Genomic DNA, 23,905 nt, shown 5'->3' on the forward strand with positions numbered 1-23,905 from the left:
GCCAATGGGAGGATCTCCATAGCATTAGTGATCTCGACATTCAAATGCTCATAACTCTTATATTGCTAGTCCTATTTTACTCAAACTTTTGTTGATCTTATTCTTTGATTTTTCTGCTTTCACAAAAGCTAACTTGCTCCAAGAGTTTCATTCTCCTTTAATTTTGAAGAAAAAAAAACTATTTTTTTTTCTTTGCCATTTCAGTTCACTTTTTAATGGGAATTTCAAATTTTCTTTGGTATCATCTTATAGAGCTACTAAAATCTATACATTTAGACATGAAAATCAAATTTGATGAAAAATGGACCTAACCCTCTTGCAAGCGCAAGTGAGCTCTTCATAATTATCCGATTACGTCAAACGCGCATGCTCACTATATTGTTTCGGCTCGAATGTCACGAAATTCGAACTTGCAATTCTTCTTTTAAATCATCTCCACTTTGTTGTAAGGTAATCATCGTTTTTAATTCTAAGATTGTTGCAGTTGTTGTTACTTGTTCATGCAACGTTATCTGTTTTTCCCACTGTCTGTCAACGTTTCATTCGAATGAGGAAAAGGATGCAGGGCCAGGGATAAAATTGGAGAGCAGCTCGCTCGTCAAGCGGATCAGGGCGTGCAGCTGAGCGGGGAAAGTCCCCGTGTCAAGTGGCATCCAGCTTCAAAGCTCAACTCGCGTGGTGTCAAGACAAGTGTCAGTCACTCAGTCTCAGAGTCTCATTGTCATTTTTGAATAGGGTTTGCGTTTGTTGTGTTTTTTTTTAATGAATGTGCAATGATTATGTTATAATCGGCATACTCGTGATATAGGCCCCGCTCGAGAAAAACTTGTAATCGATCATACCTCAATATCTAGGTTGCTAACTTCAGCTCACTATATATACTCGTGATATAGGCCCCGCTGCTGTGTTGAATGGCTCAGAATGTCCGTTCGCGGGGCCTGTTTCACGAGTATAATACTATAATCGTTATATAGGCCCCGCACTACGGCACTTCAGGCACTCCAACACAGTAGTGGGGCCTATATCACGAGTATATTATTAAGCTTGCATCCTAAGATAATCGCGAAACTGGCCCCGTCCAATGCGCTTTTCTCAGCATTCGCACGTGCGTGGGGCTCGGATGACGGCTATTAGTATACTCGTTATCGAGGCCCCTTACACTGTTATATCATGGAAAATAACGTGGTCCTGGGGCTTGTTTCCCCGGCCGGTGAGAATTGTCATGGGCGGCGCTGGAGTGGGGGGGGGGGGGGCCTCCAATTTATTTTCCAAATAAACAAGGAGAGAGAATAATAAAATGTGTATGTATTTACTTCTTCAGAAATTTCTTTGTCGATTTACTAATATATTGATACAGTTATTAACTTATTTATATATTTATTTATCAATCTATTTGATTAATTAATGGATTTATTCATTTAATTTATTTGTTTTCAGTTTGTTTTTCTTTTGTGAGATCGAGAGTAAGAGGTATCATTCGTTTTTAATAATTTTTATGTGTGGAAGTTCTCTTATTTCAATCTATTTTAATTGATTAATTAATCATTTAATTTATTTGTTTTCAGGTTTTTTTTCTTTTGTGAGATAGAGAGTAAGAGGTATCATTCGTTTTTAATTATTTTTATGTGTGGAAGTTCACTTATTTCAATCTATTTTAATTGATTAATTAATAATTTAATTTATTTGTTTTCAGGTTTTTTTTCTTTTGTGAGATAGAGAGTAAGAGGTATCATTCGTTTTTAATTATTTTTATGTGTGGAAGTTCACTTATTTCAATCTATTTTAATTGATTAATTAATCATTCAATTTATTTGTTTTCAGGTTTTTTTTCTTTTGTGAGATAGAGAGTAAGAGGTATCATTCGTTTTTAATTATTTTTATGTGTGGAAGTTCACTTATTTCAATCTATTTTAATTGATTAATTAATGTATTTACATTGATTAATTAATGTATTTATATTTATTCATTAATCATTAATCATTTAATTTATTTGTTTTCAGTTTTTTTGTAATGTCCAATGCGCTTGTCCCAGCATTCGCCGTGTGTGGGGCTCAGATGACGGCTATTATAGTATACTCGTTATCGAGGCCCCTTACACTTGTTATATCATGGAAAATAGCGTGGTCGTGGGTCTTGATTCCCCGGTGAGTGATATCATGCGCGGCGCTGTAGGGGCCCGGGGGGCTCCAATTTATTTTCAAAAAAACAAGGGGAATAATAAAGAAGTGAGTATAAAAACTCTGCATGACAATGGAGTAGGATCCATATGAGTGACTTGTTTTAGGCATGATGTTATCCTTCCAGTTTTCAGAGAAAAATCAACCAGGCCCCTCACAACCTGACGCCGCCCTCGTGTTGCTAATATTTTGCTTTTAAAGATCTGCTCTCTGAATAACTTTTGATAAATCCGTGAATGATTCATTCATTTGCTAATTTTTTGGGAGTGTTTTCGATGTAACGTTGGGCCTATATATAGTTATTTTTGTTCCATTATCCATCGTAATTTGTATTTGCTAGTTATTTGATAACCTCGTTTTATTCAGCATTTCATTTGAATTATTTTTTGCGGGGAGGGGTGTCATTAATAATTAAATTATATAGTTCTTGTATAATTTCCCCCAATCTTTCACTTGACGTACTGCTGCGAATGAATCCATTTATTCATTCATGTATCATAATCTATTTATAATCACCTGGATGTAAGAAGTCAATGTACATTTTTTTCAAATCTGCTTTCTTCTCTTATTCAATATTGAATCATTCATCCGGCTTCCTGCGTATTATCAATTTGTATTTTTTTCATTCCTTTCATAAATCCCCCCCCCCCCGCTTTTCATCCTTTTAAGTTCAGAAAAGAAAACGAATAGGCATATTCATTCGGGGAAAATGTATTAATTTTCTTTTGGTCAATTTTATTATTGCTTGAGGGATATCTACGCTATAATTAATTTAATCTATATTTTACTGAGACTTATCCCCCTCCCGGCCCCCACAACTGGGGATAGGCCTATCATTATCTATATTATCTAAGTACGTTAAGTACGTTTTCTCTTTTACCTAAATATCAATTTATTAATCTTTTATTTTTTTAAAAGCTTACTAATACCGTTCATTGATATCCCAGTATTTCTTCATCTAATTAACCTATCAACTTAAATTATTTTCTCATCCTGCTTTCATTTTAATCAATCCACTTGAAGATTGTTTGTAACTGTATTTGATGGCATGGTTTTAAAAATGATGGATTTCGATTGTTTGCTGATATACATGGTAGTAGGCCTGAAATAACGGCATATCGCATCAACTAATTATTTATAAAAAAACATTTATTGATCGATCGTCATTTCATTAATTCACCATCCAAATATTGCATTTTTTTCTTCGCCTATATGGTATTCATTTATTTACTAATACATACACCCTCGCCCCCGATTTTATTAAAAGATTTAATAATTTCGGAAAAGTGTCTAAATGTGTTCTTATAATTTATTTTCATGCACGGATTATTCTACTATTTCCTTATCTGTGTTATTTTATTTTAGGAGTTTAATGTGTCCCCCAGATCCGAGATTTCGTAGCGGGGGGGGGGGGGGGGGGGAAGCGCAAATTTGAGAAGACAGTTGGTGGCGCATAGGTCTGTCTGGTTGAATGCGTCAGAAAAAAATATACACACATGTACGGGTTCAGTATTTTTAAAGGGGCGGGGGTACAGCCGTACAGGCCGGTTGGACACATTGCCATTCATGAAATCCCTGGTCGGCCACTCAAAGAGGAAAAGGTAAGTGTTTTTTTTTTTTTTTTTGGGGGGGGGGGCGTTGTGATATGGAAGTTTAAGTACATTTTACTTTAATATTTACCAACAAGATAGGCCTACCATGACTATACGGCCGAACTAAACGAGACCGCTAACTGTGAAAAAAAAATAATTATAATCCATGTGTTAAAAGCTATGAATGGAGCACACTAAGTTCTTATTAACCCTAAACAACAAACCTTTATTTAATATTTTAATTACTGAACTGAAAATAGGAAAAGGACTTTACAGTGACGCATGAACAGGATATGAAAGAGGAGCGCGAGCTGATTTTTTTTTCACACTTGAAAATAGGATGCGAATGCAATCGAAGTTCGAGATGAATTTTGTTGATATATATCGACACGAAAAGGTTATGTTTTTAAACACTGCTGACATGTAGGAGTGAGAGAGGAGGGGGGGGGGCATCTTGTTCAACGCTTAACTTTCCTTTTTGAATTTGATCCATTACAAAGGATAATAATGCATTTTAAATGATTTTAGTATAATTGACGTTTTCCTTGAACCGTTGTGTTCTTTGAATTGATGGGAGCATAAAATTATAGGTCTATAATCGATTGTAATTCTTTTTTATTTAGGAGCAATAATTTTTACCAAAATCCCCATCATCTTGGAGTGTTATGTTTTTTCTTCTTTTTTGCCATTTTTTCAAACAAAACCCACAGCACCCCCTACTAAAAATCGTTCCCAGTGCCCTGCTTGATCGTTTATCGAACATGATTTGCGTGGATATTTTTTTATTTCTCTATATTTGAGATTTACATAATTCTTGATTTAATAATCAGATCATGCTTCATAAACTTCTTTGTTTGTAAAATAATATTTCTTGAAGACGAAATGATATGACTGTTGTGTTTAAGTGACATTTGTTAACTTGTCAGTTTCGTCTAATAGTTTCTGGAGGGTAAGAAATTAGCTTTATTTGATTAGCATTATATTTAGGATATATAACCAAAATGATATTGCTTGGTCATGTTGGATTCATCTGTAAATATCAATATTTTACATCGATTTACATGTAGTTTAATTACCACTAACATAGTATCCTGTTGCTAGGCGACATCCAACAATTCTATAGGCGCTGTTTTTCATGCAGTTGCATCATACATATGCTTAGTTGACAGTGAGGTCACGAATCGTGGCATGTTCTGATATTTTTTTTTTTTTATATATATAAATACACAAATTTAGAATGAGAAATCAGATAAAGCACAAAAGTTTTTCTAATTTAATTTTTCTGTTTTTTGACATACAAAAACCAAATCACAACACGTTATTCTCGTTGTGATTTCGTTTATGTGTTTCCAAAAAACCCAAACTAAGGGGCTGATTTTCGTTTTCGCTTCTTCATGATTGGAACAGAAAAACAAATTATCCATTAGTACCTTGATTGTGCAGGTTACTGGGCAGGTGAAAGTGACATTACAATTGATCTTAGCAAGTCATTCATTACATTAATGAGTAGAATACAATTTAATCTAATAAACACTAATCAAAGTGTGAGAATGGAAATATTTGATTGGAGAATAGCGAACTTCTTAACCAAAATGCGTGGCAATTAAAAAAATATATTTTCAGCAAACCTTTAAGAATATTTTTTCTAGTTTCTGCTTTAATTATCATCAACTTTACGTCAGGTTATACTGCCCCCTCTCGGGGTAGGCCTATCGTGTCAATTAATAGACAACATTTTTTCCCAAAACAGCACAAACATGAACGAATAAATGAATAAACCAGGAAATGAATAAGTGAAGCAATACGAAGGAGAACTTGAAATAGTAATGTATTAGGCCCTCTCTCTCTCTCTCTCTCTCTCTCTCTCTCTCTCTATATATATATATATATATATAAACGTTTCACGTATTGGCTTCAGTGGTATTATAAGGTAACAAAATATGGTTTGTTATATATATAATAATATACGGTATAGAGAGAGAGATCAAATCCATACACAAAAAAGAGAAATTAACGATAATTGTTCGTCTAACATCAAATAAAACAAAAAGTTTAATACAAACAAATACATGAATAAAAAAATTAATGTAAAGGACAAGTCCACCCCAAAAAATTTGATTTGAATAAAAAGAGGAAAATCGAACGATCATAACGCTGAAAATTTCATAAAAATCAAATACAAAATAAGAAAGTTATAACATTTCGAAGTTTAGTTTAATTCAAAATAATAGTTATATATGCACATCCAGGTCGGTATGCAAATGAGGAAACTGATGACGCCACCCACTCACTATTTCTTTAGTATTTTATTATATGAAATATATTTTCCAATTTTCTCATTGTCAAGTGAAACAATGATTAATTCCTCCCTGAACATGTGGAATATATGGTTCAGTCACGTTGGCCCTTATTGTAAAATCTGTGAAAATTGAAATATTGTATAATTCAAACAATAAAAAAACTAAAGAAATAGCAAGGGACATTATCAACTGTATCATTTGCAAGCAAATGAGTTGTGCATATCACTGTTTTGTGAAAAATAAGTGAAACTTTAAAATTTCACAACTTTCTTATTTTACATCCGATTTTGATGAAATTGCCAGCGTTATGCGAGTTTGATTTTTCTCTATTTATTCAAATCAACATTTTTCTGGGGTGAACTTGACCTTTAAATAAAATATATATTCCTTTTATGTAACAAAAAATAAGGTTATAACACCCTTCAACTACGACTATTTAAAAAAGGTAAACGATTATTTTTAAATTTAGATTGTATATCTATACTTTCTTCAAATTGTTAAAGTCATTCATGCCTGAATGATCGAGGAATCTTCTGAGGATACCAGGTGAAAGAGTAGATATTCTGAGCTCTACAATGATTGCCGTCATCATTTTGTATATCCACAAGAACTTACAGAATGAATAAAAATAAATGAAATGCACGAGCCTGTATCAACATAAGACCTAGGCCTACGCACGCCTCTCAGATAACAAAAAAAAATATATATATAATAAATTAATATATAGATAATAAATAAATAAATGAACTTTCACACATAAAAAGAATTAAAAACGAATGATACCTCTGACTCTCTATATCACAAAAGATAAAAATAAAAATAAATTAAATGATTAATGAATAAATATAAATATATTAATTAATCAATTAATATAGATTGATAAATAAATAAATGAACTTCCACACATAAAAAGAATTAAAAACGAATGATACCTCTGACTCTCTATATCACAAAAGAAAAAAAAACTGAAAACAAATAAATCAAATGATTAATGAATAAATATAAAAACATTAATTAATCAATATAAATACATTAATTAATCAATTATTTAAAATAGACTGAAATAAATGAACTTCCACACATAAAAAGAATTAAAAACGAATGATACCTCTGGCTCTCTATATCACAAAAGGAAAAATATTAATACAAATAAATTAAATGATTAATGAATAAATATAAATATATTAATTAATCAATTAAAATAGATTGATAAATAAATAAATAAATGAACTTCCTGAAAACAAATAAATTAAATGATTAATGTATAAATATAAATACATTAATTAATCAATTAAAATAGATTGATAAATAAATGAACTTCCACACATACAAAGAATTAAAAACGAATGATACCTCTGACTCTTTATATACATCGCAGAAGAAAAAAAACTGAAAACAAATGAATTAAATGATTAATGAATAAATATAAATACATTAATTAATCAACTGAAAACAAATAAATTAAATGATGAATAAAATACATTAATTAATCAATAGAAATAGATTGATAAATAAGTTAATAACTATATTAATATATAAGTAAATTGACAAATAAATTTCTGAAGAAGTAGATACATACACATTTTTATTATTCTCTCTCCTTGTTTACTTGGAAAATAAATTGGAGGCCCTCCCCCCCCCCCCCCCCCCACTCCAGCGCCGCCCATGATAATTCTCACCGGCCGGGGAAACAAGCCCCAGGACCACGTTATTTTCCATGATATAACAGTGCAAGGGGCCTCGATAACGAGTATACTAATAGCCGTCATCCGAGCCCCACACACGTGCGAATGCTGGGAAAAGCGCATTGGACGGGGCCAGTTTCGCGACTATCTTAGGATGCAAGCTTAATAATATACTCGTGATACAGACCCCGCTACTGTGTTGGAGTGTCTGAAGTGCCGTAGTGCGGGGCCTATATAACGATTATAGTATTATACTCGTGAAACAGGCCCCGCGAACGGACATTCTAAGCCATTCAACACAGTAGCGGGGCCTATATCACGAGTATATATAGTGAGCTGAAGTTAGCAACCTAGATATTGAGGTATGATCGATTACAAGTTTTTCTCGAGCGGGGCCTATATTATACTCGTGAAACAGGCCCCGCGAACGGACATTCTAAGCCATTCAACACAGTAGCGGGGCCTATATCACGAGTATATATAGTGAGCTGAAGTTAGCAACCTAGATATTGAGGTATGATCGATTACAAGTTTTTCTCGAGCGGGGCCTATATCACGATTTTGCCTTATAATCTCGTGTAGATATACAATTTAGAACAGAAAAGATGAGAATTAAAAAAAAAATGATGTGCAGCATTGCCCATTGGAATTGGCTGCAGCAGGGTAAAAAAAGTCTGTTTGGTAATTATGAATTAGGCCTAGATCTAACATAACAGTTAATCAATATTTCCGGTAGATTATTATTATTTTTTACTTACGGCTTTTATTAACGTTAGATTTTTGGAGGTGTGAATTTTTGCTGTTATTCTGTTTGTGTTTAGAATGTATAAGAGATATAACAATAATTTAAGGTTGTCAGAACTCAGTCAGATATCATTTTAACTATCTTATCAGAATTCAAGTGAAAATGAAATGGTGCGTAAGTTAATTAAATTACTGCATGGAACCTAATTAAATACCCCTAAATAAAATACATGACACTGACAGGTCTGGTAGGTAGCTGAAATTCCTTCAATTTCAAAGAATTATGAAACATTTTTGTCCTTTTTTTGGTTCTCCTTAATATGTAGGAGGTGTAGTGAACACAGACGTCCAGCAGAATTGACAAAAGAGTGAAGCTTTCAGTCTTCATGTTTATAATATGCCTGGATATTTTTTGTATTATCAATAAAACTGACCTTGTATGAATTTTCTTTTGTCTTGTTTGATACTTAATTCCTTTTAGTATTCAAGTACAACTTACACACTTAATTGATCTGCCATTTAATCTCTGTATCTGCTTATATTTTGCACTTTTTCAAATGATAATGGTTCATGAAACCGTCTATTCATAGATTTTTTATACATAAAAGGTTCATGTACTCAGTGAATATAGCCCAACAGGAAATCAGACGAAATGGGTTAAATAACAATTTTTAGACCAAATAGTAGTAATATAAATGGCAGTTCAAGAATTACAGAAGAACTAGTTGTACACAGATTGTGATTAGACCATGTCAGGACCACATGGTATGAGACCAAATGGAAAGTAGAGAAAGTGATTTTAGACTCGTGGCAATTTACCCAGGCCCAGAGGGCTTGTAAAGAATGTAATTACAAATAATCTGGGCACTGATTTGTAAGAATAAGGGAGTTTATTTATTAGATAATACAAGTTTAGGTAATAAAAGTTTTCCTATTCTTCATAATGCTGGCATCAATAAGCGTCTTGAGTAAATAATGTGGATTTGGCGCTTTAGAAATACTATATATTATTGTTATCAATCATAGTACTGCACACAACCAATTTCTTCAAATTACAAACAATCCTGCCAATGTTGTGAAGGACCTGTTTATGGCCTTATGAATAGAATGACCACACGCTTAACAAAAGCCATATGCTTTTAACAATATGATACACCTACGTCCACTCTATTGTAGTTTTAATCCCTTAATCCCCTGCTCTGGCAATCCCATTGTTTGGGGCTTGTTATCTTCTATTCATGCTCTTTAAGGTGAGGTTCATTAATGGCTTGGCTTTAGTTTAGTGAGGGGGATCTTTGACAGTTCTTTCATGATAATTGCAAGGTGTTGCACTACAGTACATGTATAGAGGTAAAGTGCTTTAGTTTCCCTTCCTTGGATTTGATGTGTGGAGATTGGATTAGTCAGCTAGAGTGTACTGTAAACAGGTGATTTTTTTTATTTTTTAGTTTTACTAGAGGACCATACTAGTCAGTGGGGGGATGGGGTCCATAGACAAGCTGATTTGGGGGTTATAGGGGGGGGGGGGGTGTTAGGCCTACATGTAGATCTGTACTCTTAAATATATTAACTAGTTTCTGCTGGGATGTAGTATCTGGGTGGATACACCTCTCCTTTTGCTTTTCATTAGGTTTTCTCCTATTTTCTTGATCTTTATTCAGTAAAAATTCAAGGAAAGCACAAAAAGAAGAGTTGACTGTAGTGAATTACTCCAAATTCTTGTGTTGTTTGATTTTTAATACTGGTACAGGTCTGTCCTTGATATAGTTATTTTTTTCCTCTTTTGTAAATTATAAAAATGGCTCTGGCATCTGAAAAATGGCTCTCTAAATTTGAGAAATGGCTCTCATGAATTATGTTGTATGTGTGTGTGTCTATGTGTGTGTACTGTTTGTATGTTTTTTTTTTTGGGGGGGGGGGCCGGGGGCAATAAAAGCAATAAAAAACAGCAAAATAAACTAGAGTCTTATACCTACATGTAAAAAACAATTCAGCTGTCTCACTGTTAATTTTCAATTGAAGAACATGCAAAATGATAATTTATTATAGTTTGTAGCATATTTTTGATTTTTTGAATTGTGGCTCAGGAAAGTATCTGTATTACAGCTGTTTTGCAATGTCCGAACTGAACTGAAATTTGTGATTTTTTGCTTTCAAAACAAATCCTGCTGACATTCAAACCTAAATTTTGTTGCTTGGTTCAGAAGATTTGTGAACTCCAAAAACAATTGAAGCCCACAATTTTTTTTTCAACTCTGAAATTATATCGCATTCATATCACCCTTTTTTTTTTCTATCTTTCAATTATTTTTTATTTGAAATGCTTCACAAAATAAAAAAAATATTGCATGTACATTCTGAAATTATATCTTTTTTTGTTCTGTGGCAAATGATCGATATTATTATTGCTCTAATTACACAAGTGAGGAAAATTGTACCAGGAGTTGGATCAGGATGAGATATCTCAAATCTACACTATGTAAACTCTATGGAGATTTTTTCTTTGTTATAGAAAGGGGTTGTAAATATTTTTTAAAACAAATTGTGTGTAGTATCTAAATTTCAGTGAAGGAATAACATTTCCAGAGTGTTTACATGTATTTTCTGACCTTTAAAATTTGATTGATTCAGTAGATTTATGAACTCCAGAAAACGCCTGGAATTTAAAATTTTTGTTATTAAACTCTTTAATTAAATCATATCAATTTGGAAATTATCCTTTTCTTCCGTCGCGATTGATCAGTATTGCACATGGGGTAGAAAATTGTAATTGGATAAGAATGAGATCTCAAATCCAAATCATTTGAATACTGAAATGTACGTATGATTTTATAGTAAAATAGAGGTGGAAATAATTGTTAGAAAATTGTGGGCAGCATCTGAACTTCAGTGTTATGTTTTTGCCTTTAACTCAATTTAGATAGCTAGAAGAAAGCTAATTTTATGGTTAAGATATTTTGATATTCCTAACAAATATCTAAAAAAAATGCCAAAACAATTAATTTTCTATGTATTTTATTGTTTTGTGAATTTCTTGTAAATGTATTTCTTTGATTTTTCAAACTTCTGGGTTTTTTTTCTTTGAAATTTATCAGGGACCCTTTTGTAATCATTATTAGCATAAAATAAGTCAATTTAAATCATCAAAAACTAAAAATTATCATACATTTATGATTTTTGTTGAAAAACACAATTTACATTGACTTTGTTCATGAAGGTCAAATTTCTGAACAATTTTGGGTCTGACATGCACTTACAAAATGTTGCATAATTTTGTAACTGCCAAAAGATCTCAAAATATGCCCAAGACTTTATATTGTAAAAAGTAAGCAAGAGGCACCCTAAAAAAATTCATGCGACGGCGTAGTCGCAAAATTTGTTGAGGGGGTCAATAAATTTGATCCCTCCAGTTAACTTATAGTTAATTAAGGTGTCATACATGTATCACAGGGCACATTTTCGTATTTGATTATATATTTTTTAGAAATTCAGGGGGAGAAGATAAAGCAGAACTGTTTTCTCTTTTTAGATACTGTAACATCAATATGCGCAAAGCACTTATTTCATATCTACCATAGATATCTTGATCGTATTTTTAAACAGCATGTCTAAGCTTTGTTAGAGGGTTAAAAAAAATTGAATTATCATCTAGCACTCTAATCTTACAGAAGGAAGTGTTTAAAACAGTAATGATCATAAAAATTTTTCCATCCATTAATTCTTTGTTAAAAATTTGAATCTTTATTTGTTTTCTTTATCAAGGGTAGCTTTTGGTAGCTTTTTTATTTTCTTTAAAAATGAACTTTTGAACTCTTAAAAATTTGTTGATTGATATCAGAAAGCTACATGAAGATCATAACCTGAAATTGTAGTAGAAGTGTGGCATACATGTAGGTAACGATGAGGGAGGAACATATGCTTTGGTCAAAATATGACTTCTAATTATGGTAATAATCTAAAATCAGTTTGAGCAATATCCATTAAAAGTACCACCCAAGTGTCGATGTGTAAAGATAAACAATATGCAAAATGATTCTAGTGTAAAATGTGTAATTTGCGTAGATATTGAAAAATATTTATGTTGAGTCCTTATCCCAAGTAATACACTGTCCCATAGGTGATTATCTGTGTTGGTGGTTTTCAAGTGTGGTCATTTTTCAGCTTAGATTTCATAAAGTTGTAATTATGTAAATGAACTGGATCTAGATCTACACTGGTACATGGTGATAATTATTTTTCAATTTTTTTTTCAAAAGACAATCTCATAAAATCATTGTTTCTGGAAATTATGGATACTTTTCTGTGAAAACATGAAGTCCTAAATTATATTACCCTTCATTAAATGTCATTCAAGGTAGAGTAAACCTACATGTACATTTCATTAGATAGTAGAAAACAAACTTCTTATTTATTTCTATGCACCACAGTTTTATAGTACACTACCCTACACTACACTACACTACACTACTTGTGGAGCGTTGTGGCCCAGTGGATTAGTCTCCGGACTTTGAAACAGGGTCATGGGTTCAAATCCCAGCCATGGCATAGTTTCCTTCAGCAAGAAATTTATCCACATTGTGCTGCACTCAACCCAGGTGAGGTGAATGGGTACCTGGCAGGAATTTATTTCTTGAAATGCACTGAGTGCTTGAAGGCTGCTTGAGCTACAGCCGGGGTAATAATATCCAAGTCCTTTGGAAGTGCATAGAGACGTTATTCATATTGTGTTATGAGCTATACAAGAACTGACTATTATTATTTATTATTACCCTTGAACAACCAAATAATATGAAAGATTTTTTATCTGATGTTGCAATTTCTTTCTTTTTTTCCAGAGCTAGAGAGAAGCAATCATGCCACCTCTTACCCTCTTCCTCAACGAAGACGTTACAAAACTCCTTCACAACAAGTATGTTGTTATCTTGGGAGATTCCAGTAAGTGAACTTTCATCTCATCATTAATTTCAGTTTCACTAAAAGCTAGGTTATCAAATTAGCACCATTGTTTTGTGTATAATTAATGTAATTTCAGATGGAAAGATTGGTTCATGTATGATCATGTTAAAAAATGATAAATTTTATTTGCCAAGCTCAAACTATTTGTAAACTGGTAAGAGGACCAAAGTTATGCACTTCTCCTCATTGCACTTTGAGTAATGATTATGATTGATACCTATATGTATTCAAGCTTCCCTGATCGACTGCAATAAATCCCAAAACACGGTAAATTGAATTTTCAGTTTTGGAGTTCCAACTTCCAATCTCTACTATTTACAATAATATTGGTAAAACTTAAACATTAAAGTCTTAGCATGCGAAAGTTAGGGTGTATTTTCAGGACCCACTTCCACAAACTTTAATAAACTTTGGTTCAGATTTTTAAGAAGAAAGAAAGTAAAAACCACTCATCTCTAAGAGTCTTGTATTATGCCCCAACTTCCAAGTGCCTTTAATATTTATGTACAGTGCGTCCCACAAAAAACGAAACCGAGATTTATCATAACTTAATCACAAAAAAATAGACAAATGACCTACCATTGTAAAGTTTAGAATCTCCTCTTTCATCTGAAATTATTTAGATTATTTTTCATTCACGCATGAGTGAGCAAAAACAATTTGAAGTGGGGATACCAAAAAGTCACTTGGCGGGCTGTATTTGGGTTTCAAAAAGAAAACCACATTTTTAAAAAGTTCAATATCTGCTCTTTAATATGATACCTGAATTACAGAAAATGGTCAAGAAATAACAAAGTTCTGGTTATTTTAAATAAGTCTTGAATTTCAATAGTTTCATAAAATGAAAGCAGTTTTACAGGCTAGCGTTCAGCCTCACTCGACACTCCGTTTTATTGATGATCAGCCACGCATTAATTCTTTTGTTAACCATGCGATAGCTTCTGTGGGAAACCAGTGAAAACATGTTTATTTAATGAAATTATGGAAAAACAAACATTGTTTCAAGGGAACAGAACTTTTTTACTTCTAGACCATTTTCTATGATTAAGGTGTCAAATAAAGAGCAGATATTGAACTTTTTAGGCATGTGGTGTACTTGTTGAAATTCAGATACCCCCCGCCAAATGAGTTTTGGTATCCTTTCTTCAAATTCTTTTTACTCACTCATGCGTGAATGAGGAATAATCCAAGTAATTTCAGATGAAAGAGTAGATTCTAAGCTTTACATTGGTAGGTCATTTGTCTATTTTATTTATGATTTTTAAAGTTATAATAAATCATCGCTAAATTTCGGTTTCATTTTTTGTGGGATGCACTGTATAAATTTCTCTGTCCTCTCCATTCCCTGTGGCTTCAATTCACACTCTTCACATTGTTTAAACATATTTGTTTTCCACATCCAGTCCAGCGAGGGATCTACAAGGACCTTGTTGCTCTGTTACAGGGTAATGAATACCTGTCATCGCAAGATCTCAAGGCCAAGGTTAGTCATCCATTTTATCATATCAATGCAGAAACGCTGTTATCACTACATTTTGTTAGAAATACATACATGTACCTCTATACATTGGCCTGTACTCTGAATTGCGGTTTAACGTAGCCCATGGACTAACTCTTTGCTAAAATTATATATAGGAAGCTGGAAAAAAAACTCTCATATATTTCTTTTATTTATTTTCCCTTGCTTTCATGATGCAGAAAAATACTTCTGTTATCATTCCCAGACTGATGTGAATGATTTGATAGTCAAATTAGTTGATAAACTGGATATGTAGTACTTAACAAACATTTGTACCACAATTGGCTTTCCATACATGTAGTTAAACCAGAATTTAGTTTAAACCAGAGTTCAGAATACAGGCCAATGTGTGCTATAGCTTGTTCTTGTTTGGAATAGACTTCTTACAGCCTCATTAGACTTGTCACATTAAGCAATTACTTTGATGGAAGGTTTTTAAAATCACTTGAGGTGAACTCTTATATTACCATCAGGGGAGTTTTTCATGAAGCATCTCGTCAGTGGTTTTTACTGACAATTTTGCTCTGAGCCAATCAGGTGCAAGGATTTCAGGAGCTTATAACAGTGTCAGTAAAAATCACTGACTGAAATATTCCATGTTCCCTCTCCAGGGGAGTGTTTCATTAAGCATCTTGTTAGTGGTTTTCACTTACAATTTTGCACTCTGCCAATCAGATGCAAGGATTTCAGTAGCTTATAACACTTGTCAGTGGATTTTTGTTGTTGTTTGGCCCAGTAACTTTTGATGTGGAGCCCTATAAGTGTAAAATACATTGGAGAAAGATGCTGTGTCCATTTTATTGAATCAACATCTTTAGTTCTATGCTGTAAAGTATGAAATTAATTTACCTTAATTAGCAACACCATGGTAATGTGAAAATGATTACTTTTCAGTGCCAATTCACATCTTCATAACTTCTAGAAACATTATTTATTACTATCAATTTATTTTCAGATACATTACTTAAAACAAAAAATAATTAATCTCCTGTGCTAATCCACAGTGAGAATCAAATATCCACAATACTGGACAATATAAATCAAGGGGATGTTTTCATGAAAGTTGTCGGCACACTGTCTATGTTCTCAGCTCTGATAATTACCACAGTAATTCAATAAATAATTACTCCCCAGGGAGTGGAGGAATGGAGGATGACTGATAGAATCCAATGACCGGGGTAATAATATACATGTATCTGGTAAAGCGCTTAGACACGTCGTTTCGATGTATTAAGCGCTATATAAAAAAGCGAATTATTATTAATCCAGTGCTTCCCAGCCAATCAGAAATCAAGGATTTCACACAAAAAAAGAGTTGACAATTTTTAGTCCATGCTGAAAAATTTCATAAAATGCTATCTTTCCCCAGTAAAATGAAAAAAAAATGAATTTTGATATTCACCCAATAAAATCAGATTTTTTTTTTTTGTTCAGGGTGAGAAGAAGTTCATGAATGATGTACTGATGGAAGGAGGTATTATGCATAATGGCATCAATTATAGAGAAGTAAGACAATACAGGACCGATTTTCATCTAGTCAGGTAATTGATTGTGTTTTGATTGATTGATTGATTGATTAAATGATCAAGTAATTTCATTAATGATATAGTCATGAACAATGGTATTGTGGTAAGATGCATAATAACAAATAGAGAAGTCAAACAGCTTTATTACAGGACCGATTATCATCTCGTCAGGCAAATACAGTATTGATTTGATGTTTTATTGATTCACTAACTGATTGCCAGCATGTAAGTTGTATGATAGAACAAAGTACTCCTGGGCCCTGTCTTCTCTTTACTAAATAGGTTCATTATTGCAGACTGAAATAATCGCTAGAGGGTATTCATTTGTCTCGCAATCTACTATGGTCAACAAGGAAATTCGTGATCACTCTCGCAAAAAGTGTTCACTAGCTTTCTAGGAAATTCGCAATTGAATTCGCGATTGAAATGTGTGCCCACCTATTGTTCCCTCGTTCGTGCGTACGGTCTTGGGGATTAGTATAAATAGACTACGTTATCAGATAATTTTCGTCACTTGATAAAGAGTTGCAGCGGCACTCGAAAGCTCGTGAACTTGTAAGCTAGTGAACACTTTTTTTGAGAGTGATCACGAATTTCCTTGTTGACCATAGTAGATTGCGAGACAAAAGAATACCCTCTAGCGATGATTCTCTTTGTTTTCAAAGGACATTGAGCCAATTTTCTGTAGAAAAAATTATGACATCAATGGATTTCCATGTCATTGCGATTATCTAGATCAATTGTAACTCTTTGTAAGGCGGGGCCCTGTAATTCATACCATCTTCATAGTTGATCAATTCATGTGTTTCATATTATATGCGTCATTATGTTCATTATGAGAGGCTTGCATGCTTTTCCTTGTGGGTCGGGTCAACTGTCGTCCCAGATAGCATGTATTGTTAGTGAAAATTTACAAAGTATCAAAATATTAACTAAACAATGAATCCCATGTGCATTAAAAGGATGAACTAGTAGAATTACAGGGGCCTGTTTCATAAAAGACTTGCAACTGTTGTAACTTTGCCATTATGGCAACTACCATGGCAACCTCAATTCTGATTGGCTGCTGAGCCATGTTACCATGGTAGTTGCCATAATGGCAAAGTTGCAACAGTTGCAAGTCCCCAGGTGAGATCCTAGGAAAACTGATGTATTTAATGGAGATTTTTTATCAATTAAAGAGAAACACTTCTTGCTTTACTGATGCTCTTACAGTTTTGTCTAGCCTGCATAACAGAACGAGATGGTAATCAAGTATTACTGAACATCTTGTCTGAGTTTCAGGTCACATGACCACGGTCAAAGGTCATTTAGAGTCAATGAACTAAGAACTTAGACATGACCAAGGTCAAATGTCATTTAGAGTCAATGAACTTCAACATATTGGAGGTATTTGCTGAATTGCCACCATAAATTTGGAGATTTATGGATTTAGTTCATGGAACGCGGACGTAAGAGTAAACAAGTATCATTGAATATTCTGCATGAGTTACAGGTCATATGGCCAAAGTCAAAGGTCATTTCAGGGAGGCTACCAGAGGCTTTTCACTTGTTCATATTATCATTTGAATCCTTGATGTCTATGATTTATTCATCTACATGATTTTTCTCTATTTATCCCTTCATTTAGTGATTATGAATTTGTTTGTTGAATCTATCTATTCATATTTTTATTTTAAATTGATTTAATAATTCTATTACTTTTAAATACAACTTCACTTTAAATGAACACAGAAATGTATCCTGTCAGTCATCATAGAAATTGAAATGGATCGTTACTCTTCTTTTATGTGTTTAGGTTTTACTTCATCACCAGAATCTTCAACAAATATTGGGAGAACATCATCTTTCCAGACCTGCAGGGAGAGCCTGTGCCTGACGTGGTCATCATGAACTCTTGCCTTTGGGACGTTTCCCGTTACGGCCAAAAATACTGCATGACCTCCTTCAAGCGCAACATAGAGACCACCTTCAGCAAACTCAACAGCATCCTCCCGATTGAAACTCTCATCATCTGGAACACCGCCCTGCCTGTAGCTCGTGATATCAAAGGAGGGTTCCTCCTTCCGGAGCTGAAGGATCTTAGCAAGACCATGCGCTTGGATGTCCTCAAGGCAAACTACTATGCCAAAGAGCTGGCGAAGTGCTACGAGATTGACGTTCTTGATTTGAACTACTTCTTCCATAATCAGATGCATCGACAGGTTGGGGATGGTGTGCACTGGAACTATGTGGCTCACCGGAGGATCTCCAACTTGATCTTGGCCCACATCGCAGTGTCCTGGGGTGTTGGGTGTCCAAGAGGTAAGGATTCATTGAAGCTTCCTGAAAACCTCTACTTTGACTTTGAGACAGAAGATGAAAAGGCTTCTCGGAAGGCATTGGAGCAGGGCGACCGGAAGACTGATTCACCAGCATTCACGGAAACAAAAGAGAACATCAGTCACTCCACATCTAGCAAAGACAAACCTACGAGCACTGTTAGATTGGAAGAAAAGTCTGGTGAGAAGTTGGCAAGGCCTTCTGATGCTGACAACATGAAAGATTTTAACAAGGATGATGGTAGATCTGTCTTGGTTTCTGAGGTGAAGGATGACAAAGATGGCAGAAGATCACGGAGTCCAATTGAAATGAATGGTCCAAGGAGTTCTAGAAGCCCCCTTGAACAAGAACGTCCACCAAGCCGTCCACCAAGCCGTCCTTCAAGCCGATCTTCAAACCGATCAGAAGATCGGGCTGATTCGGGTAAGAGGCACCAAGGAGACAGATCTCCAACTCGTACCAACACCCCACCCCTTGGAGGAACGAGGCCTGCCCCTCTTGTAGAGCTTGAGCCTATAGACATTGGTAATATTCCCAAGGATTCGCTTCCTTTGCCAAGGTCAAGACCAAGGTCACCAGGGCATTCATTCAAGAGCAGCTTACCAAGAGCCGGTGGCCGATACCAGCCTTATCCCAATCAGAACAGCGTACATCCAAACTTCTATCCTCAAAACCAACCACAGTCCTGGCTTCCAAGTCGACCGATTGCACCCCGTCCTTACTATCCTCAGCCACAGTACATGCCATACCCAAATCCACAAGCCTTCATCCACCAATACCCACAAGACGCTAGACATTTCCTCAACCCATACCAGATGCCGAACCTTCAGTACGATAACCGTATGCGCCAGCGATTGGCTGCAGAACGTAACCTGGAGGTCATGCACGGCTTTTTGCAGGGAGATGTGTACGGATTGCTGTGAAAGAGAAATCTCGACCAAAAATGTGCATCCTTTTTTTTCTCTTAAAATGATACTGAACACGTACATGACAATTTTTTTTGATCAAATTGATGCCACGAGAATGAACTTCTTTTCCGATGAATGGTCAACTTTTTTGCAAACTCATGTGCCATTTGATTTAGGGTTAGATCAGGGTCCCTTAACCCAAAGGTAAGCGATTGATTGTACACTTGATTTTCACGATTGATTGTGCTTTGTGTTCAATGCAATCAATTTTAAAGATATTTTTCCACGATAATTCCTAAGCTTTGTGTTACAGGTCCCAAGTCTTGCTTTAACTCCAAGGTGATGAAGGCGATTGCCGAGGGCGTCCAACTCGACTGTCTTAATGCTCTTGAAATTCCCTGTTACTAATAGTGATTCTAAAGCTATTTTTCACGAAATGGCCTTGCCATCCTGAGAGCGTACTGTGAGGGCTGGATTAGATAAGCGCATCTTTTGGGGGCAGATCTCATTTATTATTAACAAACCACTAGAATGTGAATGAGATGCCAATTTTTTTAGCAAAAAAAAATAATGAAACAAAGTTTAACTGCACATCAGAAATTTTATTTGGATTATGGCAAATAGAATTCTTGGCTCTGAAAAAAATATAATTACAATAAATGTAAATATTAATCAACTTTTGCATGTTTGTCGTTTGAGGGATCAACGTCAGACTCATCCAATTACAAGTGAAAATGATCGGATAAGAATTACCGTATTAGGGTAATAGGGTCACAGGTCATCCATTGTTATATCTTGTTCTCCAAGCATGGCTCGTCTATGCATATGGGAGGGGCAACATTTTTATAGATTTGGGATTTTTAAGGTCAAAGGTCACATGGAACATTATATATCTAAAATTATGTCTTATGGTAAATGAAGAACTACATGTATCTGAGGATCAGTTTCAAACTTGTCTGATATATGTATATTTGAGTAAGGATGATCCGATCACGTACATTTTTGGGTCACAAGATCAACAAGGTCATTTAATTTGACGATTTAAGAAGTTAAGTTTGTAAAATAATCTTTACAGTGGCAATGTATGAGGCATACATTTAAATTCTGACTGTGTGCATTGTGCAGTCAAGAATCCGTCTATTTTTTTTTTAACGAAACCAGTTGAACTTCCTATTTAAGCCTGCATTCACAAAAGTACTTAAACCACGTATTAAATCTTGAAGTGTGCCTGGCAAATGTTACAACTCTGTTTGATATGTTTTTCTACAAACATTCCTATATTGGTCTTTCTGATAACTTGACAACATGCTTTTTTAGAAAAATCATTTTTAATCATTGATCATAAAGACGTACTTCATTGTTTGAGTAGAAATAGATCTGATGAATTGAACTTTTTATATTGAAATTATGTACTGTATCACATTTTCCTATCCATGGTTATTTGACCTACATGTGGTTAAAATGATTGTCTTTATATGTGGAGAGAATTGTAATTTGCTGTTCCTAGTATTGTAAAGAGAGCTGGAAAAAACTATAGTAAAGTAACATCAAGGGACTAGCTAATTCTTAAAGATCTGGGGTCCGTTTCATAAAACTTGTTACAATAACAAATTTACAATAACAGTTATAAGCCACTGAAATCCTTCACTCTGATTGGCTGATAGTAAATTTGTTATAGAAATCTTGCATTTGTCATTGTAACAATGAATAACAATCCTTTATGAAACAGACCCTGCATTATCCATAGGAAGTAAATTAAACTTTGCTGAACCCAGAATTGTGAAAGGCTTGTGATAAAGTTACATCAGTGAAGCCAGCTAAAATCTTCAGCTTACATGGTGGGGAGAAGATATAATTCCCTGATCCCTGAATTGTGAATAGAAATGGAAATAACTGTCATTAAGTTACATCTTTGGAGTCAGCTCAAATGGTGTCTCGGGAAATAATTATACATTTTTCCTTTAACCTCAAGTATGTTTTACTACGGAGAGATAGATACCTTGTGATTTCAACTTATTATGCAATGTTTGGAACTTAAAATAATCACACAAGGATTGTTTTCCGTAAAGTCTCTACACCCATAATGGTATGTTTTCTGGATAACCACTCAAATGGTATCTAATTTCCCATGAATAACATTGCTTCAAGTTAATATTACACTAATAAAGTGTAATCTAACTTCAAGGTGTACACTGAAAATGCCTTAGTCACTATTTTTTTTAACACTGCCTCAAAATTTTATTTAAACTATGTGAATTGTGTCAAAAGATACCAAAGAAAGCTGACCATATTCTGTTAGCAGAAGAAATCAGTTATTACTTTACCTTGATTACAACTCTCATGGATTTTGTCTTTAAAGGAACTTTTGATTCATCCTTATGCTGCATGTGTTTTTTTGTGTTAAAATAGCTGTAAATATTACACTTATTAAACACAAATGGTATAAATTGCCAATCAAGTGTATTTGCTTTTGTTGTTACTAGAATTGTCTGAGAATTTGGTATTTCTATAAAATTTATTTTGAAACCAATGGATCATTACAGAAGAACGAGAGGGAGGGGGTAAGAGGGAGACTGAGGGGGTAAGGAAGAAGAGAGGAGTGGGGAAGAAGAAAGTGATATAAAAGAAGAGAGTGAGTGGGATATAGAGAAGAAGAGGGGTAAGAAAGAGAGATAGAGGGGGTAGAGAAGAAGAGAGGGGTAAGAGAGAGAGATAGAGGGGGTAGAGAAGAAAAGAGGGGTAAGAGAAGAGATAGAAGGGGTAAGGAAGAAGAGAGAGGGGGTGAAGAAGAATGGGCGATATATAGAGAAAGATAAAGGGGTAGAAAACAAGAGGGGTATTTGAGAGAGAGATATATAGAGAGAGAGACGAAGAGAGGGGGTAGGGAATAAGTAAGGTGGAGAGGGTGTAGAGAATAAGAGAGGGAGACGGGGGAGGGGGTAAAGGCGAGAGAAAGAGAAGATCGGGAGGTAAGACAAAGTAGCACATTATGTCCCCGAAAAAGATGCTCTTTTTCATTAAAAATAATATTACTGTTGTATGTTATGATGAACAAGAAGGGGGAGGAATGGAATGAATTTAGCACCGATAAGAACAGATGCTTTTATACCCACAGCGTAGTTAAACAATATTTTCAGAAGCCGAGCAAATGAACAATTGTATTTAAAAAAATTGAGTACCTATCTATTTTGAACACCAACGAAATTCACTTTATTTTTAACGGCACTGTTGAAAATAAAGTGTTAGCGCCATCTGTGATTTCATTTATTTAGTTATTTGTCAGGTAGGCACTTATGATCCAAGTTTGAAAGGAGACTCGTAAAATGACGTCAGTCTCGCCGATGAATATTCATTAGATCGTGGTCGTGCGTGTTCAATACACACTGCGTGCAGGCATGCAGATAGTTATATGCGAGGAACTTTGGCTCCAGAGACAAGTTGTCAAATAACGTGTGTGTGTGTGCGTGTGTGTACCATCGGCTGGTAGTATGCCATGCTGTCTAAGACTTCAAACGCGTCGGAGAGAGTGCATGCATGGCAATTCGGTAAAACGAAGTTTCCCATATAAAGAGATAATAAAATAACACTATGTACAGTAGGCCCGGGGGGCCACTTATATTGACGAGTGGATACCATGCGCGACCAAAAAAACACGTAAAAAGGATGTCTTTTTCAAGAGAGGGCACGTTACGTACGTAACGTGATAAGGGTGTCAAAAACACAAAAATATTGAAAAAGGGGTATCTATTTCCAGTACGTTGAGAGGCAAATGTCAGATCAGGGGAGGCATGCAGGAGTACAATCAGGTTTTTTTAAAGGGAAGAATAGTGTAGAATAAAAGGTATTGTATATAGCCAAATGATCTAGGTGAGGGAAGTGAACAATGATGTTTTAAAAAAAAAGAATGAATATACCTTACCTGAATATTATGGTGAAGCCAATTTAAAAGGAGGTGATCGAGGCAAGTTTTAATGGAGGTTTTTAAAAAGAATAAACTGTATTATGGTGAAGCCAATTTAAAAGGAGGTGAGGCAAGTTTCAATGGAGGTTTTTAAAAAGAATAAACTGTACTACAAATTATGGTGAAGCCAATTTAAAAGGAGGTGAGGCAAGTTTCAATTGAGGTTTTTAAAAAGAATAAACTGTACTACAAATTTAAAAGGAGGCGAGGCAAGT

At 34.5% G+C, this 23,905-nt stretch overlaps 1 protein-coding gene across 5 annotated transcripts; it reads left to right on the forward strand.

The window, feature by feature from the left end:
• The first annotated feature begins 359 nt into the window (after window positions 1-359).
• On the forward strand, window positions 360-22,183 carry LOC129273631 (uncharacterized). 5 transcript variants are annotated; one of them, XM_064107695.1, is made up of 5 exons: window positions 360-692; window positions 13,334-13,433; window positions 14,858-14,937; window positions 16,408-16,514; window positions 18,298-22,183. In XM_064107695.1, exons 2-5 carry the CDS (start codon window positions 13,352-13,354, stop codon window positions 19,742-19,744), a joined length of 1,716 nt encoding a protein of 571 aa, XP_063963765.1. In that variant the 5' UTR covers window positions 360-692; window positions 13,334-13,351; the 3' UTR covers window positions 19,745-22,183. The 5 variants fall into 5 exon arrangements, with proteins under 5 accessions (XP_063963765.1, XP_063963767.1, XP_063963768.1 ...); XM_064107697.1 differs by lacking the exon at window positions 360-692 and adding an exon at window positions 8,114-8,268; XM_064107698.1 differs by lacking the exon at window positions 360-692 and adding an exon at window positions 9,758-9,840.
• The last annotated feature ends 1,722 nt before the right edge of the window (window positions 22,184-23,905 follow it).

The sequence above is a fragment of the Lytechinus pictus genome, chromosome 12 (assembly GCF_037042905.1).
Source record: "Lytechinus pictus isolate F3 Inbred chromosome 12, Lp3.0, whole genome shotgun sequence".
NCBI lineage: Eukaryota > Metazoa > Echinodermata > Echinoidea > Temnopleuroida > Toxopneustidae > Lytechinus > Lytechinus pictus.

Coding starts and splice junctions, on each gene's coding strand:
- LOC129273631 (XM_064107695.1), top strand. CDS start 13,352: ATGCCACCTCTTACCCTCTTCCTCAACGAAGACGTTACAAAACTCCTT. Junction 14,938..16,407: donor CGCAAGATCTCAAGGCCAAG/GTTAGTCATCCA, acceptor TTTTTTGTTCAG/GGTGAGAAGAAGTTCATGAA. Junction 16,515..18,297: donor ACCGATTTTCATCTAGTCAG/GTAATTGATTGT, acceptor TTATGTGTTTAG/GTTTTACTTCATCACCAGAA.